General features: G+C 34.5%; 2 protein-coding genes across 2 annotated transcripts; both read right to left on the bottom strand.

Moving 5' to 3' along the window:
- Positions 1771–2917, bottom strand: LOC109346305 (germin-like protein subfamily 3 member 2). Its single transcript, XM_019585792.1, has one exon. The coding sequence runs from the start codon at positions 2688–2690 to the stop codon at positions 2061–2063; it is 630 nt and encodes a 209-aa protein (XP_019441337.1). The 5' UTR covers positions 2691–2917; the 3' UTR covers positions 1771–2060.
- LOC109346306 lies at positions 3571–15750 on the bottom strand. Its single transcript, XM_019585794.1, is given in 17 exon segments — positions 3571–4470; positions 4806–5052; positions 5401–5458; positions 5546–5616; positions 5753–5827; positions 6246–6851; positions 7785–7850; positions 7935–8023; positions 8135–8197; positions 8789–8883; positions 9952–10734; positions 10873–11025; positions 12634–12905; positions 13489–13735; positions 14189–14277; positions 14279–14750; positions 15577–15750. Coding segments are annotated over 16 exon segments (3882 nt in total). The 5' UTR covers positions 14609–14750; positions 15577–15750; the 3' UTR covers positions 3571–3832.

A 17291-nucleotide genomic window follows, 5' to 3' on the forward strand; every position in this document is an offset into this window, starting at 1 on the left:
TTTAAATCCTGAACAGCTAGCTCGCTTGGGCAAGCCTCCTTCGCTTGAGCGAGGGCCAGACAGAGAATCATCCCTTTCTATCTTCATTCGTCGCTTGAGCGACAGTCAGAAAGCCAACATGTTTAAATTATGAATCCAATTTTTTTATCCCCTTTGAGCTGTAAATTTTTGTTCGAAAGTCATGCACTCAAGCCAAATTGAAATACATCAATCCCCATACCTATGGAGAATGATCATAAGTGCATATGATTTTTGTTATATTAGGCAATGAAGTTGTGAATGATGTATCTGAGTTGAAAAGCAAAACTGAAGAAAGAAATTATCCTTCCTCACTTATGTCTGATTGATAAGCATGAAGAAATCAAAGAAAATCAAAGAAAGAAATAAATCATGCCAAAAAGAAAGTGAATGCTCAAAAGAAAGAGTCAATCGAGGAAGGAGAATCAAAGTGGTTAGTAGTTTAAATGAGGACGGGATATAAGAAATTTGGGAGTGAAATTCAAAGTAAATAAGTGAGGGAAACATAGATATGCACTAATGGTTAATCTCCTTCTTTGTATCCCAGAAAAACCAAGTTTCTTTGTAGTCAGGCCTCATTACAACCCTATGTTAAGTCCATAAGATCCATGGTTGAACTTGTGTACATGGCTTAACTGAAATGAAGGGCAAAGTCAAATTGTTTGAATCTAGCAAAGAAGCGAGTGAAACACTTAACCTGTGAGCGTGATAAAGTTCCTTTGATTGAATTGAGTAGTTATTCTTGCTATTTTGTTTGAAATTGAACTAAGGTCACTATGACTGATCATGAAACAGGTTTCTATGAAAAAGTAAGTGAATGAATTTGCATGTTGTCATGATTGAATGAAAACTTTTTGAAAAACCACCAGATCTTCTGAATTGAACTAAACTTGTTACTTTGCTTGAGGACAAGCAAGATTCTAGGTTGAGAGAAGTTTGTTAAGTGTCAAATTTTGAGTGAAATGTATATGAATTTGGGACACTTAATGTGTAATAAGGATATAAATTGTATATAACTTCTAATAACTTAATCTAATTTTATCTTATTTAGGAATTTACATGGGCTGCAAATTATAAGTATGGTCTATCTAGATTAGTCTACACACCAAGGAATAAGTCTCATGCAAAATGTGGAGGATGTTAGAAACAAAAGAGGGACAAATTTCTGGCTAATCCTTTATTTATTTTTCGGGTAGTATGAAAGAATTTTATAGTGCAGTTATTATTTGTAATAGGGAGAGATAACTTTCTTTTTTCTCATTATATTTGATATCATGTAGAATAATCTAAGCACATATAGGTAAAGGGAAGAAAAGTGCTACAGATATCAATTACTAGAGTCTGCAGACTACAGCAATGGCAATAAGTATAAGGTGACATATTTCCATGGCCCAGAAATCCATTGATGAAGCACCTTTTTTTGTTAACATAGGGCCCTTCTAAACCTTCCTTCCTTTGAGACCCTTCACACAAATGGGTGCAAGATAATCGTTTAACAACGTAGCTTTTGGGGCAGTTACAAGTTACAACCTCTTTGAAATGATGTTGTTAGATAAGAACACCCTGGCAGGAGAAAAGCCTAGTTGAATGGGAAAGTAAAGAGACAAGTGAGAAAGGAAAATAATCATCTCACTATTATTTTGAGTCCCATGTGATTTTGAGTACATTTTTTAGAATATGATGTACAGTACTTACCAATGTAAAGACATTCCCATATAAAAATACTTCTATCACAAGTAATATGCCCAAGAGTATTTTTTTCTAAGTTATGGTGGCACTATAATTAAGGCACATGAAATTTAAAATAATAAACTACCAATCAGTCAACCGACTTTCGATACAACAACCAAGTCTTAATATCGTTAGGTGGAGTCGGCGGATAAAGTTACTTACAATGGATGAATTATTTTCAACTAACCATCATTCTTCTGTAACATTCTGCTATAAATATCATGTAGAATTTTCTTCTGTGCATGATGTGGATTATTATCCTCAATAACTTTATTGAACCTTTGTCTCCCTAAACATAAAAAAAAGCATTTTTAACTAAGAGAAAACCTCTTCTTCAACTTGGAAAGCTCCTTTGAACTCAATCCAAAAGCCTTTTCCAAAAGCTCCTCCTTTATTTCAGACCCAAAAACTGCATTTGGAATTCTCATCAACCCAGGATTTTGGCTATCAAAACTGCCAAAAATAGTAGCAGGCCCATCTCCAACATTCATCTGAAAATGCACCAACCCTCTTGGGAAAACCATAACCTCTCCTTTCTCCAACACTTTGGCAAAAACCTTGTTCTTTGTGTCAACAAATCCTGAATAAATTTTCCCTTCCAGCACAAAAGCAACCTCTGTTGCCCTTGGATGAAAGTGAGGCACATTGACACCACCAACATCAAAATCTGCTCTCACAAATGACACACCAAGAGTGTTCAAACCTGAGAAGACATTGGAATTCACTCCCATAGAAGAAAAGCCAGTTTTTTTGAAGTTCCCTGGTAACTTTATTCCTGAGAAGATGAAATCTTCAACTGTTGCAGTGGAAGAGTTCTTGCAACTAAAGCTGTTATCTTCTGATTTTGGTATGCAAAAGTCATTGATTGGATCTGGATCAGAAGCAATAGTAATGATGATAAAATGCAAAAGAACTAATAGAAATGCTACTTTGTTGAACATTGTAATATAATCTAACTATCTCTTGCAGCACCAATATTTAGAAGATAAAAAAGGGATTGAATGTTTTGGATGAAGTTTTTTACACAGTGATGTGTAAAATCAATGAGATTATGAATTGCAAAAACAAAATTGAGATTATGTTGGGTTGAATGAGTTGTAGAGTCAAAGGACTTTGCATCACAAATTGCAGTATCAATTATTGAACACTAGTAATATTTATAAGGAATTGTATTTTTCATGTGACATAGTGAAAGAGACTCTCATGGTACATCTATACAGTCTTGTCTCCATAATGTTTCCATGTTTACAGGAAACTATGCTTTAGAATAAAGGGAGGATTAGTTGGGGCACTAGATGACAACATCAACCAACTCATCTTTTGCTTTATTCATTGCTTTTGATCTGTTTTATAAGCAAAATTGATTGTGGTGAGCCTGCTTATTGCTTAAAGAAAACCTTTGTAAAAAGAGTGAGCACTACTCGCTCATTGGATCAACTAATAGAAAACTCTTCATTACTCCAAACTGAAAGAAAATCAGTTTCTTAATATTTGAAACTAAGGGGAGAATATGTGTTTAGTTGTGGGGAAAAAGCTGAAACATTTTATAAAACAATAGAGATCAATTTTTTATGTTAGTGGAATCCACAAGTTTGTATGCATCGTTATGCAACTTGGGTTAAAACCATGAGACAATTTTATTCTAGGGAGTCATAATCCATCACAACCATTTGCACATTCTGAAAACGGGACTATTTCATCAATGGACGAAAGAAAAGTGAACAAACCCTTTCAACTGAAATAACGACTTGGCACAAGAAATCTATTCATCAGCAACAGATCAAAACACCTTACAACGTTCCAATAAAAAATATTTGCAGATAAGGAACTTCACTGTAAGATAAATTTAGAATTCCATAAAATGAAAGTACCCAACAAACTAAGATCAAATGTTTGTTTATAACTATGGAATGCTGCTCTAAGATCATATTAACAATTGAGCAGTACGTTTTTCTTTCTTTCTTTTTCCTTTAACTCTTTTTTTTAGGCTTCTATGTTAGGTATTGTTGATAATGGCTATCGAAAAAGAATGGGCATAATTACAAGTGCCGATCATCATAGGCACGAAAATTGTATCTGTATTTCAAAGAAGCATATTCAAGTCAGACAGATCATCCATTGGTATGTCTAGACCCATCACATCATCATCTTGTAACTCATCAACGTTAAACCAAGAGTCCAGGTCTTGATCTTCATTAAGTTCATTAGCTACACCTAGTTCTATGGGGTCTAATTCAAGCAAGTTTGTTAAGTCCACAGGTTCCCCAGTTTGAATGGACAAATCTTCAGTATTATGACCATGAGGGGAAGACCCAGCTTTCTCTTCACTAGAGCCACAAGCCAATCGATGCTTGGAGTTATTGTTTTGCATCGACTTGCTCACAGATTCATTTCCAGAAGTAGATAGTTGAGCTGCTTTCTGTTTGGCCTTTGGTTTTGTATTATGCTCACCCTTTGGATGGTCTGCAGAAGAACGACTGGCTTTTGCGACTGGTTTTCTTCCAGAAGTGTCTTTGTCCCACTCTCTTTCACTCCTCTTTCCCGTTGCTCCACCCATGAAAGAATTACCAGTAGTTGATGCAGATTTCAAGCTGCCAACATCATCAAGCAGTAGTTCCTTTTTCTTCCCTCTGTTAAGTATTGGTCCAGTTCTGGCAACATCCAGCTCAGATGGATGGTTTATATTTTCCAACACGCCCCTCTTCCTGCAAGGAAGCAAACCTGCAAGAGCCAAGGCCGAATTTATTATTCCAAATGGATGTTACAATTCAGAAACAGAGTATAACAAATAAAGCCATAAGCAGATATGTCTAAGGGGGTCCAGTTGCGATTTGGATTTTGGAGGGGAATGAAGGAAAAAGGAAGGCTTCAGAACCATCTCACAAGTGTATTTATGGCTCTGAAACCTTTCTTTCCCACCAAAACCCAACTCGCAAATGGACTCTGAGGAAATTGTTTCTTGATAATCATTTTGCCTATGGCCAAATTATTCGTGAGTAAATGAGTACCACAGCAAATACTTCCGGAACAAATAAAAAATTGTAAAGATTGGAAACCTGGAAGTGGAGATTCTTGCTGAGAATTTTGAGCAAGTGGTAGTTTTACAGCAACGTCTGAGTCAGCATAGTTGTCACAAGCATGAGCAGCAAATAGCACATCTTTAAAGGCAGGCTCCAAAAAGCAACTTCTCTGGGTTTCTTCAAATTCCCTGCACCTAGCGAGAGTCCGTTTCATAAAAGCCAAAGCAATTGGCCTAGAGACCTTAGGAACGCCATTCCTTGCAGCGCTACTTCTACGAGTGGCCTGTCAATATTAAAGAGGGTCACTTCACAATGCAAACCAGTTATATCAACCCTTTCAGCTGGACCAAAACATTATCACAGTGTAATCCAAAAATGAATAATCTAAGCACATGCCATATGTTCATGTCTTTCCAAACATGCCCAACGGGAAAGGAAAAGAGAGTAAGAAATGTTCAAGGAACGAAACTTATACTAAAGTTGGTTAATAAAATAAGCCGTGGGTGAGCAGTTAAAATCATTGAACATCAACACAACACTACTTTAGCTCAATTCAATTTCCAAATCGACCACAAACTCTTTAACAACAGGAAATTGACACAATTAAAATAATAATAATAATAACAATTACCAGTTTCTTCTTATAAGCTAACTCGACAAGTTTGTCCAGGGCAACTTTCTGAAGGGCTCTGCAAATTAATACAATAGATGTTAGTCAAAATATAGATATGCAACAAATAATGAAACATTATAAACTATATTATTAAATATATGACCTTTGTTCCTCTTCCCTGCCTCCTTCAACAGCTTGAATAAGTTTCATAAAGTACTCATTCTTTTTAGTAACCTGCAAAATTGGTCAAATATAAACAACCATCACGTAAATGATATGTCAAGAATAAGTCCACAAGTAAAGTGTTTTCCTAGAACAACTTCAGCATATATATATATGTATATAAAACACAAAGCAAATGAATCAAAACCTGTTGATGAAGTCCCTTCTGCAATTGAATAATATCTTGATTAATAGCTTCACAGTCTCCATCAGCGAGATCAGGCTTTTTATAAGAAACCATGAGGATATCAGTTAATAATAGAAGCATTGGTTAAAAAAGAACCATATCTGAAACTCAATGAACTCTTCAAATATAATATGCAGTGATGAAATATAATTTAATTTTGAAGAACAGATGAAGCAAAGGATATATCTTCACATTTCAATGAGGCTCTAAAGCCATTTCAAGGACCAGTCATCCTAAATGCTAAAGTTGTTAGGTGGAGCTGCATTGGTCCATGAATGGTTTATTTCTCTGACACTTCAATTTCATGTGAAGTGTGTGTGTGTGTAGAAAAGAAACAAAGAAAAAAATTGAAAGGGAAGAAGGTTGCTGAAGCATACAGAAACCTCTCATATAAATAAGCTATGAAGACCAATGACATCTATATAGTTTATACTTTACACAAATAGAGATTTACCACTGGTTCTGGATATAGGCCAACACTCTGCAGTTCCAGTAACAGTTTATCCTCCATACTCATCTGCTCAAAATGGCGATTGAAAGTTGACGAACAAGAAGAAAATTTATTTGTAGCCGGTAACCCACCATTACAATTTTCAGATACATTTGGCAACCTTTCAGTCTCTGAATGCAATGGTCTTTGATGCAATAGTAAAATATCATCACGTTCTTGATCACGGGTAGCATTCCCGTTACAAGAAAACAGGTCAGAGTTAAAGTCATTTTCTGTTCCGATCCTAGATCGATTCTCAATATCCTGAGGGAAGCAATTTACTCCAAGAGAATCATCACTTTCACATAGAAAAGACAGTTTGTCACCTTCAACAGTTTCTTCATCGGTTTGATCTTCAATTATCAGAGCAGCCAATACTCTTTGGTACAATGATGCAACTTTGTTTCCTTCTGAACCCATTTGTCTGCATAAAAAACTAACATCCAGATGTTGATCAACCATGTCAACCATTGAAAATATCTGTTTTGAATTAGTTTGTTCAATGCTTCTCTCTCTTTCTCTGTGGAGAGGATTTTGTGACAGGGCGTTGTCCTTCTGATCAAGTCCATCCTGAGAATTTAAATAAAAGATGTGTTTAAAAACGGATAGCTACTGTTTTGGTTCATATTTCATGCTATTTAGAAACTTGATTTTATGCTCCACCCTCCACATTCAAGGTAGCATGGTGATTTTACTTTAAATAACAAATAGACCAGAACCAAGAAATTGGCCTACATAAGATAGAGATAGACATAGAGAGAGGAAGAGAGAGAGAGAAAGAAATATTTCACTAAACAACGCTCTACAAAAGGTGTTAATGCAATGAACATAAATATGAGCATTGATTTTTTACTGTTTTCATCTTCCATTCCTTTGTTAAATTGGGATGGGCCGAAAAGGTGTTACTGAGTTCATGCAATGACATGCACCTTATTGGCTTATTATCAAAATGATCGAAAACAACGGATGAATATTACAATTGATGAAAGAAGCATCAAAATGAGAAGGTCCAGACAGGAAAGGGAGCTTATTTTCTTTTTCTTTTTTCTATATTTTCATTTTGCATGAACCTTCATAGGGTGACCTCACTGAAACAGTGAAGTGTTTGTCTTGTGACCAGGAGGTCATGAGTTCAAGTCCTAGAAACAAACGCTCGTTCGCAAAGACAAGACTGCATACATCAACTCTCTCCAAACCCACCAAAGTGGGAGCATTTACGACCTGTTGCCCTTTTTTATGAACCTTCATATTAGATTTTTAGATTCACTTATGGAGGAGGGAAATGTAATCAGCAAAAATAGTGTACTTCAACTAGATGGAAAGTCAAAGTCAATAGCACCAAAAGTAAGAAACGTGTGGAATAAATTAGTCCTGAGAAGGTATCATCTAAAGACCACAAAACATTAGGAAAAACAGGTTTTCGAAGTAGAATGCCAATCATCACTTACAGAGTAGCAAATTTTCAAAATGTTAATATAAGATCTTAGCCTCTTTAGACATTACCAGGGAATTATTTCCAAGGCCAAGCAGTTGAGACAAACATCTGCGATCCTCCTTTGTTAATTTTACCTGATGCAAAGGACAATATAAAAATGGAGGAACCAATGATGCCATTAAAGGTCACTCAAAAAACAAATATAGTAAAGCACCCACCAGTTGCTTCAAGTAGGCTACATCCTCCAAGCTGACAGGAGCAAAAGTAGGTTCCAGTTTCTTCCAAAATGAACTACAACAGCCAATATCTGGCAAGACCCAAAAACATATAAATTTAAAGTTTCTCCATAAATGCAGGTGTGTTAGTGATATGTACACAACTGCAAAAACACAAAACAGTTTTGAGTTTAGTTACATACAGCTGGCATTGCGAGCAAAATTAGCAGCCGCAAAGAGTTCCTCCTGGTCATCATCTAACTCTCCTGCAATTTCAGATGGTTTAGTATATTATTGCACTAAGAATATTTAGCAATGACAGCTTATGTGTTTAATTATATTTTTTTAGTCCAGTCCCTCACATTCATTAAGAAGAATTGTTTTGTTAGATAGCTTGGCCTGTACTACAAAAATAAATTAACTTGACATGTAACACAACAACTGAATATTTAAAGGCATATACAATCACAAATATCTTATACTCTAAGAAAGTTTTCCAGAAATACCAATGAGAAACTAACTTGATCAAATAAAAAACCTCTTCATAAGTAGAGCATGAATATAGAAGTTAACATAAGTGATGCAGGACAGCAGAATTAGAATTCAACATATGGCTAGAATTTTCTTTTGGAAGAATTATGGGAACTGAAAGCTCAAGGCTCATCTCAGATATGTGGGAGAAGGGCCAGTTTGCAAGCAAAAAAGGATTAGGAGTTGGAAATTAGTATTGAGGTTTAAATTACTGTATACAGATAGATGTACACAAGCAAATAGAAACCTATCAACATTGGTCTAATAATGAAAAAAACTCCAATTCATTTAATGCAATAAGTAACTACTCGACCATAAAGATATACCTGCAATATCTGGGGAATTACTAGTTGATGGATGCCCAAGACGGGCAGTAGCTTTCCTGTTGCATGATTTCTTCAAACGAGGACACCTCGATTTACTGAAAGAAAAGCATAATGTATATATAGCAACAAATTAGATTAGTTTTCTTTAATGTACGAATGGATAAAAGTGTCCAAGAAAAAAAATTAAAAGGTGAAAAGGGAATATTATAAAGCATGATCCTTGTGTAAAACTACTGAAAGTTAGGAGAATTACAAGGCAGCTAAGAAAGGCATCAAGAAAGTGGTAAACGAAGAGAGAAACAGAGTATATGATGAGTTACACAAATTGCTAGGTAGCAAGGAATGAGAAAAAAGAGTGTATAGACTTGCAAAAGGTAGGGAAAGAAAGACAAGAGACATGGAACAAATGCAACGCATTAAAATATTTCCCTATTGATATAGGACTTTAAAATATTTCCCTATTGATATAGGACTACAACAGTCAACATAGAGCCCTATATGTTTAATTAGTCTTGGACGTGCTTACTGAGCATATCCAAGAACTTGTGCCACAATGCATATTTTTTGCAGTTGATATTATCCTAGATGAAGAATTAAGAGAACAATTAAATAGGAAGCTTGAAACATGAAGACAAGCTTTAGAAGCATGTGACTTTCATATAAGTTGAAGATGAAGTATATGAAGTACAAGTTTAGCAAGAGGCAGACAAATCCTACTGTAGAAAAGGTGGTAGAGTCGTGCCTTAGGTTTTGTTTGCAAGTTGAGTTTTGGATGGGAAGGAATGGAAGGAAAAGGCTTGAGAGCCATGAAATACACTTGTGAGATGACTTTGAAGTCTTCATTTTCATCTCCTTCCCTTCCAAAATTCAACTCGCAAACAGGTCCTTAGGTGTTCTGAGCATGTATGGAGGAGACTACTAGAAAGCCCAATAAAGAGGTTAGTCCAATTTCTAGAAGCAGAGGGAGGCCAAGAAAAATATAAGACGAAAGAGCATTTTGGACCCTTTGCCAATGAACATTATTTCTAAAAGAGCACTATGGAGTCATTCAACTTATATAGTCGACCTCGCCTAGTTAGACTAAAGGTTGATTGTTATAGTATAGTGGAAGCGTAAAACAATTTCATTACAAGAAAAAGAGAAAAAAATAAGTAAAGTTATACCTTCCGTTCTTTTCAGAACCAGGTTTCATAATTCTTCTAATTGGTTGCGTTAAAGTTGAAGTATCCATATTCGCATTCATCGGCATAATATCAGTCTTCATTACCGGTGAGCCCCTACTATTCCTTCCCTGTTTACGCAGATCTTCAATCTCCTCTTTGTTGGACATTTTCTTCTTCTTATTTGCTAAAGAAGAGGAACTTATATTATACAAATTATTTATGGCTCGTTCATCAACTTCATTACTTCCCAGTCTTTTCTCCTTTAATTTACTTTCACCCTTTTCGCCAGCACCCAATCCTTCACCTTCCGATAATCTGGTTTGGGATGAAATGTTTTCATGTTTTACTGTACCTAGTTGAGTACTGTTGACACCACCCTTAGAAATAAGTGACCCACTAGCTGTGGTAGAAGTCACTCTAGTGCCAACATCAGAAGAGGAACAACCTTTCAGTGATATCTGCACTTCATCACAACTCGAGAGAGGGGATACCACATTCATTCTTCGAGTGCGGGTAATTTTTTGAGGTCTCTGCCCAACCCATTGGGCCATAAAGGAGGAAGATGGTCCTGCAGGCAAAGAGCATTTACGATTGATAGTTCCACTTACTGAATGAGGCTTGTTCATATTTGAAGGTTGTTCCCACACTTCGACTGTTTCATAAGAATGAAATACAGAAGACGAGTTGCTAGCCACCAAAGGACCAGTTTTTGGTGCTCTTGAAGCTTTTCCTTTCATCGACGAATAATTACTACTTGTACAATTATCATCATCAACGTTAAGCCTAAAAAGAAAGGAAAAAATGAGAAAAAATTAGTTTTAAACTCGTAACACATGACATATCACAAATATAAACTGGCTTAAGGCAAGAAACCCTAAAGGATCATAACTGCATGATGGATATGAATGATTGGATACATACATGTTTCCTTTAAGTACAGCCCGGTCCTTGTTTGATCCATCCATTGAATTCCTGAAGACTTTCCCTTGCTCATCCTTAAAAATTGCACATGCATCAGAACTAGCAGGCATGGAAGCAACATCAAGCTTTCTATTACTTCCAGAATATCCTGATCTATAATAAACAAAATGTAGCAAGCAGTTTATTCTTTGCTGTTATAGCATACCAAAAAGTATACTCTAAGATCATAAGAACATTACTTAACATCACCTCTAATTGGTAAATCATAACAGCAAGAAAGCTACAAAATTATGATACAATCATGAGGTATGCAGTTAGACACTTGCACATTCAGAAGAGGGAATGAATGTTAGGGGATCAAACTGTGTATGAAAGTCACTTCAGATTTAATTACAGAATATTAAAACAGCCCAGCCAATTTTACATTGAGGCGGGTATTCTTAGTCTATAAGTTTAAGTGGCAAGGAGAAAAAATATAGTAGATATGAGATACCCCACAAAAAACAACCCAAGGAAAGTTTAGGCCACAAATAAACTGCAGAAAGGACCTAGAGTTTAAACAAGAAAATGTAAGATAATGAAAGCATTGACCAAGAATGACATGGCTGCAAGTAGTAGTTAAAAATGTGGGGAAGTGAAGAGCTCTTATGAATTAATGTACTATTCTTCCATGATTGCCTGTGTCTTAGGTAGCACTATAAGGATATATTATCCAAGTTATTTTCTATGTTAATAATTTTGTTTCAAAAAATACAGTGGTAAAGGAATGAAAAAGCACAAGGGCCTTAGGGAAGATGCAAAACAACAAACAGCAACCAAGCCTTAATCCCACAAGGTGGGGAGCTTAGGGAAGAAGCAGTGACCAAGAAAAACAGATGTACATAACCTGGTGACTTTGAGTTCATTTAAATTTATCAACTTCTAGCGTATGAGATCAAGCCATCAAAGGCCAATCATAGAGAATAGTTCGATGTCCAACTCCTAAGAACAGTCAACTATGAGCTCAAAGCATTCATGTACACCCTGTTGGATTACCTTTGTAGAATCAGTAGCTAAGAACAAAGAGTTTCCAAACTAAATAACCTGATGTTCGTAAAGTTGTACACCTCACACCCCTCTTAAGAAAAGAAAAGATAAATGATTTACATTTTACAATATGTCAAAATCTAAGGGAGCTTTAGAATTTTAAGTAATCACTATTATTGCAAAATCAGACTTAGCAAAACCCCAGCGGATGTACTGCTAAAGTTGTTACCCTTTTGAGCTAGTGTCTAACCACATACCTTGTCATTGTCTTTCATGACACTCACTCTAAAAAGTTGTTATCAGATTAATTATTAAATAACAACGATGGTAGTTGTGATTTATATGCTCTATAGGAGTATTGATGTAGTAGCTATCTCATTAATTTGTATTTATTATTGTCTATTGGACATATCTGTATTAGCCTCATTGGCATCCAATTATTCATCCTAAAACAAGAAGCGGTAACCAAATACACCATTTCCCCAAATAATGCAAGTCCTAATATATTAAAACATGCTATATATTACAGAGTCATGAGTACTAATTATTTACCAATTAAACGCTGCTTAGTAACATCATGATTCATGAATCACTGTCTTTATTAGAAGTATACATAATTGATCTAAACTTCACATGTCAACTCATTTTATTGCTAGCCAGATCATTTCCCAGACCTCATGAATCACTGTCTCTTGACTCTATCAGACATCAAAGCATTTCATAGAATGGTTTTACCTTGAATCTTGGGCATCAGAAGACTGCAGACTCCCATTAGCTAGCTTTGGACGCACAACCCTTATCAGCTCACCTTCACCATCAATTAGTCTAGCACAAACAGTGTCCATGGAACGTTTTCTTATCATTTTTCTATCCCATGTTTCTCCATCTGCAGGTGATTTTCTAATCTTCTCTTTCACATTACAACCTTTGCCACCATCCTTGATGCTGTCTTTATATTTTCCAATGGCTAAAGACTGCTTTAAAAAGCTATTACTTCGTCCTTCACCCTAGTGTTTTTAAACAAAATATAAATAGAATAAATAAAAATGAAAACAAGATAAACTTATGATAAGGTAAAGGAAAGTATAGCTATTAGGGAAACAATTTCTTTTTTAATTTATAAAATAGGCATTAAGTAAAGCAACATAGATGCAAGAGATGGAAAACAAAGTAATAATTAGGCATCAATGTGTCTTCAAATAAGTACTGGACTTCGATGAGTTACACAAGCAATTCAAAAAGTTTTTATTTGAGTTCCTTCATGTATTTATGGAAAATATATTGGCAGCATCAGTAAGGACAACAGTGCATCTGTTTCTGCAAACAGAGAATCTCCCACTTCTTGACTGTAAACTCTAGTTAGTTTATGTTCCTTCACTTGTTGTACAAATGATTATATTTTATTGACACAAATGATTATATTTTATTGTTCAGTACAAAGGATGTTCTATCCTCCAAGCTTTACAACAAAAATGCAATAGTGGTTAATTAACATGTCATAGAACCAAAACTTGGCTTAAAATCAACAAAAATAAAATAGCTCAAATACATAATCAACCAAAAAAATAATTACAAATGTTAGCTACAAACCCTTATGTCGGCAACTGGTGCACGAATACGCTTATTCAGGATGACATTCTCAGGTATGTCCTCTACTCTTTGATTCACAAGCTTTGATGGGCTCCGTTGAGTCTGACTTCGCATCTTGGAGAAGTGTGACCCACCTAGCCTTTCATTGGGCAATTTCTCGTTTCTAAGTTGCTCCTTTGAGTTGTTGAAAGCCTCGACACACTTGTTCAATTTGTGTAAAGATTCATCCAACTTTTTTGATCTATAACTGAAAATAAGAATCTTAAAATTTCAGAAACTTTCGAACAGATTGTATACCAACTTACCTAGTAAAAATAGACCATGAATAAAATACATCGACTTTTACAGTTTTGGACAACTTATTCATTATCCTAATTCCAATAACTAATAAAAATCAATAAAAAATATAGCCTTTCAATTATATGTGTTGTAAATGCTAGCTATTTATTACACATTAATTGATAAAAAGTTATATCTAACGAGAACAAAGATTAAATTGGTATGAGTTGATGATATAAATAATGACAAAGGCCAACCCAGTGCATGAGGCTCCCACCTAGTGGGATCTGTGGAGGGCAAGTGAAGAAATTGTTTTTAGGATTTAAACCTATGAGGCCATGACCTCCATGTCAAACTACAATCAACTTTATCATTGCACCGAGACTCACCCCCTAATGACATTGCATAATTTTCCCCTAACTAGCTAGCCCTCACAGAAACCTCTTGCACACTTGCTTTGAACCGTTTCAGTTCCTCTTTTGCTACTGGAGGGAGAGGCTCCAGATTAGCAGCTGCCAGTTCCAAAAGCAGATTCTTCAAAGGTGTTTCCACAAGACATCCCAAAGACCCGTCTTAGCTCACATGGCCTGGTAGTGTTTTTATCACCCATTACTATTGGATCTAGCATTAAACACTGAGCTAGTGAAGCCAAATCCCATGTAGATGTGGAATTACCCCAGGGCATAGCAGCACTGGGAATAAGCATTTGCCCCTCATTACCCTTACAAAAGTTTGATGACCTGTCCAAACTACCATTTATCAAACTCCCCCTTTGCCCATTTGGAAAAGCCAGTTCCTTAGGACTAGCTGCACATAACTCAGATCTAGTGTTTCCCGCCATAATTCAATCTTAACAGAACGGACACATATATAGAGTATATTCCATCATATTTTCTCCTATCAACTCAACACTCATACAATAAGGAATCTCTTGAGGACATGCCATTAAACCATAAACAAGTATTAAGACACTTGGAATGCATCTGCAACAAGTCAATAACCATGAACTAAGGTCAATACACAGGGATGACTGAGCATGTACGGCTCAACAAAGTCACTGAAGGCTAATTGCAAGATGGTTGAAAAGCCATACAACCCCAAGAGAAACTCAACTAGTTTAACATGAAATTGGTGTTTTAAATTTGGGCATGTGATCGCAACTGAGACTGCAACATCGTGGTATTAGCAGATGTCACAGCTGCAATTTCCCACAATAGTCTTCAGTTAACGCAAGGTAAGTATGTAACTGCAATTTAACCATGAACGGAACAAAACGAACTTCATTGAGTACTCATGCTGGGAAACAGCCAAGTAGTGTCGTCAAACGTCAACACACAATAAAAGCCAAAAGAACGTAAGCAATATAATAATATTTCTTGTTTACATTCGACATAATACAAGTACAAAGAACATTATCACCCATTGAATCAATTTACTATAAAGTTATAATGAATTAAATTCCAATACCGCATGGCACAGTGGTTCCTCGGTACAAAAACATTAGTAGAATTACAACTCCATCCCTAGATAGAAACGCATTGCCGAAAGAAAGAAAAAAGAAAAAGACGGTATCGCCAGTGAAACTAGAAGGATAACGAAATTCAGGTGAACGAAAAAAATCAAAATTTTGAGATGAAGAGAATTCAGCAGTATGCGATCAAGCCGAGAATGAATGAATATTCGCGATCACAGAATCACAATTCGATTAAAGAAATCAAATTATTAAAAAACTCTAAGACTCGATTAAATGCATAATTACGTTGAGAAAAAAGAAATTGAATGTGGATATTTGAGGAAACAGCGAAGTACCTGGATTTTGCAGGAGAAGATGGAATTGTCATTAGGTAGAGAAATAGAATGGAATTGGGATTGAATTAAATGGAAATTGAAGTGAATTGAATTGGATTGAATTGAATTAGGGTTGAATCGTTCGTCGTGGAGAGATTATGTGTGGGTCCCGATTATCTTTCTCGGTTAGTCTAATGTTTCACTCTCACTAAGTCAATATATAGACCATTTAGTCAAACTTCTTTTTTACATTAAAGTTTATTTATTTTAAAAAAACAATTTGATTTTAATTTGTACATAAAGTTGCCATATTAAATTATTGGATTAATGTATGAAAAAAATATAATATTTTTTTGAAAAATATACGCTCACTTGAATAATAGTTGAGACATAATGATTTTAATTTCCAACAATGTTGTTATAAGATAAAATCTGAAAAAAGTAATTATTTTTGTATTAAAATTTACCACACTTGATTTAATCTAGTTTATATGAGTGTTGTTGATTTTTATAAAACTAAGAGATAAAAATATTAAAAATGATAATCATATTGTCCATAGATTAATTTCCATATGATAAAATGATTAATGGATAACAATTGTTATATCATTTTTTTTATTGGTATATCTCATAATAATACATGATTATGTTAATTTAGATAAAAAAGATGTTGTATATCAAAAAGTATTGTGGCTTGACATGCACATCTCTGTGCCACATTTTGTTTTGTTTTTTACCAATTAAGATAAAATTGAAAATAAAAAATTGAAATCCTATTTTAAAGATATATGAAACATGTATTTATTACAATTTTAATCAAACTTTTAATATTTAGTCATTATAATATTTAATAATCAATTGAACTTTATACCAGTGGACTAATGCCTAATTGGTGGGTTATCTATATTGTCTACTAAAACTTATTATTTTTGCTTATTTCTCCCTCCATATTGTCCCAACCCCTATCTTTTCCCGCTATATTCCATATGAGTTAAATTCAATTAAAATCATTTTAAAAATATATTCATCTTACCTAAATTTATTTTTTGAAACAGGATAACTGTGATTTAAAAAACAAAAAATAATTTCTTATCATTCATGGTTACAATATTAAATTTCAAAATTACTCATTGGCTCCAATATTTCGTTGTTAAGTTTATTCAGGCACTATATAAAAGTTAAATACAATTGGATTAAAATAATCTCATTTAATACACATTAAAACTGACTTGAAAAGAAATGTACGATGAAAAGAATGGTGATAAACAAGTCCCCACCATCACTATTTTAAAAAACAGAGAACCACTTAATGTATCATATCATTGCCACCCCCAAGTCCCGACCATCACTATTTTTTTTTTTTGTTTTCTGAAAATGGTAGTTTGTAGTTTTTTGACTTAGTCAATAAAATAGTAGAATTATATAGTTCGATAAAAATTGAAGAAAACTTGTAGTTAAAAAAATTGTAGGGTTTGAAAGCTAATTTTGCGGAAACTAACTGAAATAGCATTTAGAAAGTGAAAATAACCTTCAATAATTTGCTTACTGATTTTATTATTCAAAAAATTTAAAAAATACATTAGTTATCACCAACTAAAAATCTTATTACTTTTGTGATATATAAATTATTTTCACATTGATTTTTTTTTGTCATATATAAATCACACCTGCATTTAATTATTAGATTAATATATAAATTATTTGTATATTGTATATTTTTAATGATCTATAATACC

The sequence above is a fragment of the Lupinus angustifolius genome, chromosome LG04 (assembly GCF_001865875.1).
Source record: "Lupinus angustifolius cultivar Tanjil chromosome LG04, LupAngTanjil_v1.0, whole genome shotgun sequence".
Taxonomy (NCBI): Eukaryota; Viridiplantae; Streptophyta; class Magnoliopsida; order Fabales; family Fabaceae; genus Lupinus; species Lupinus angustifolius.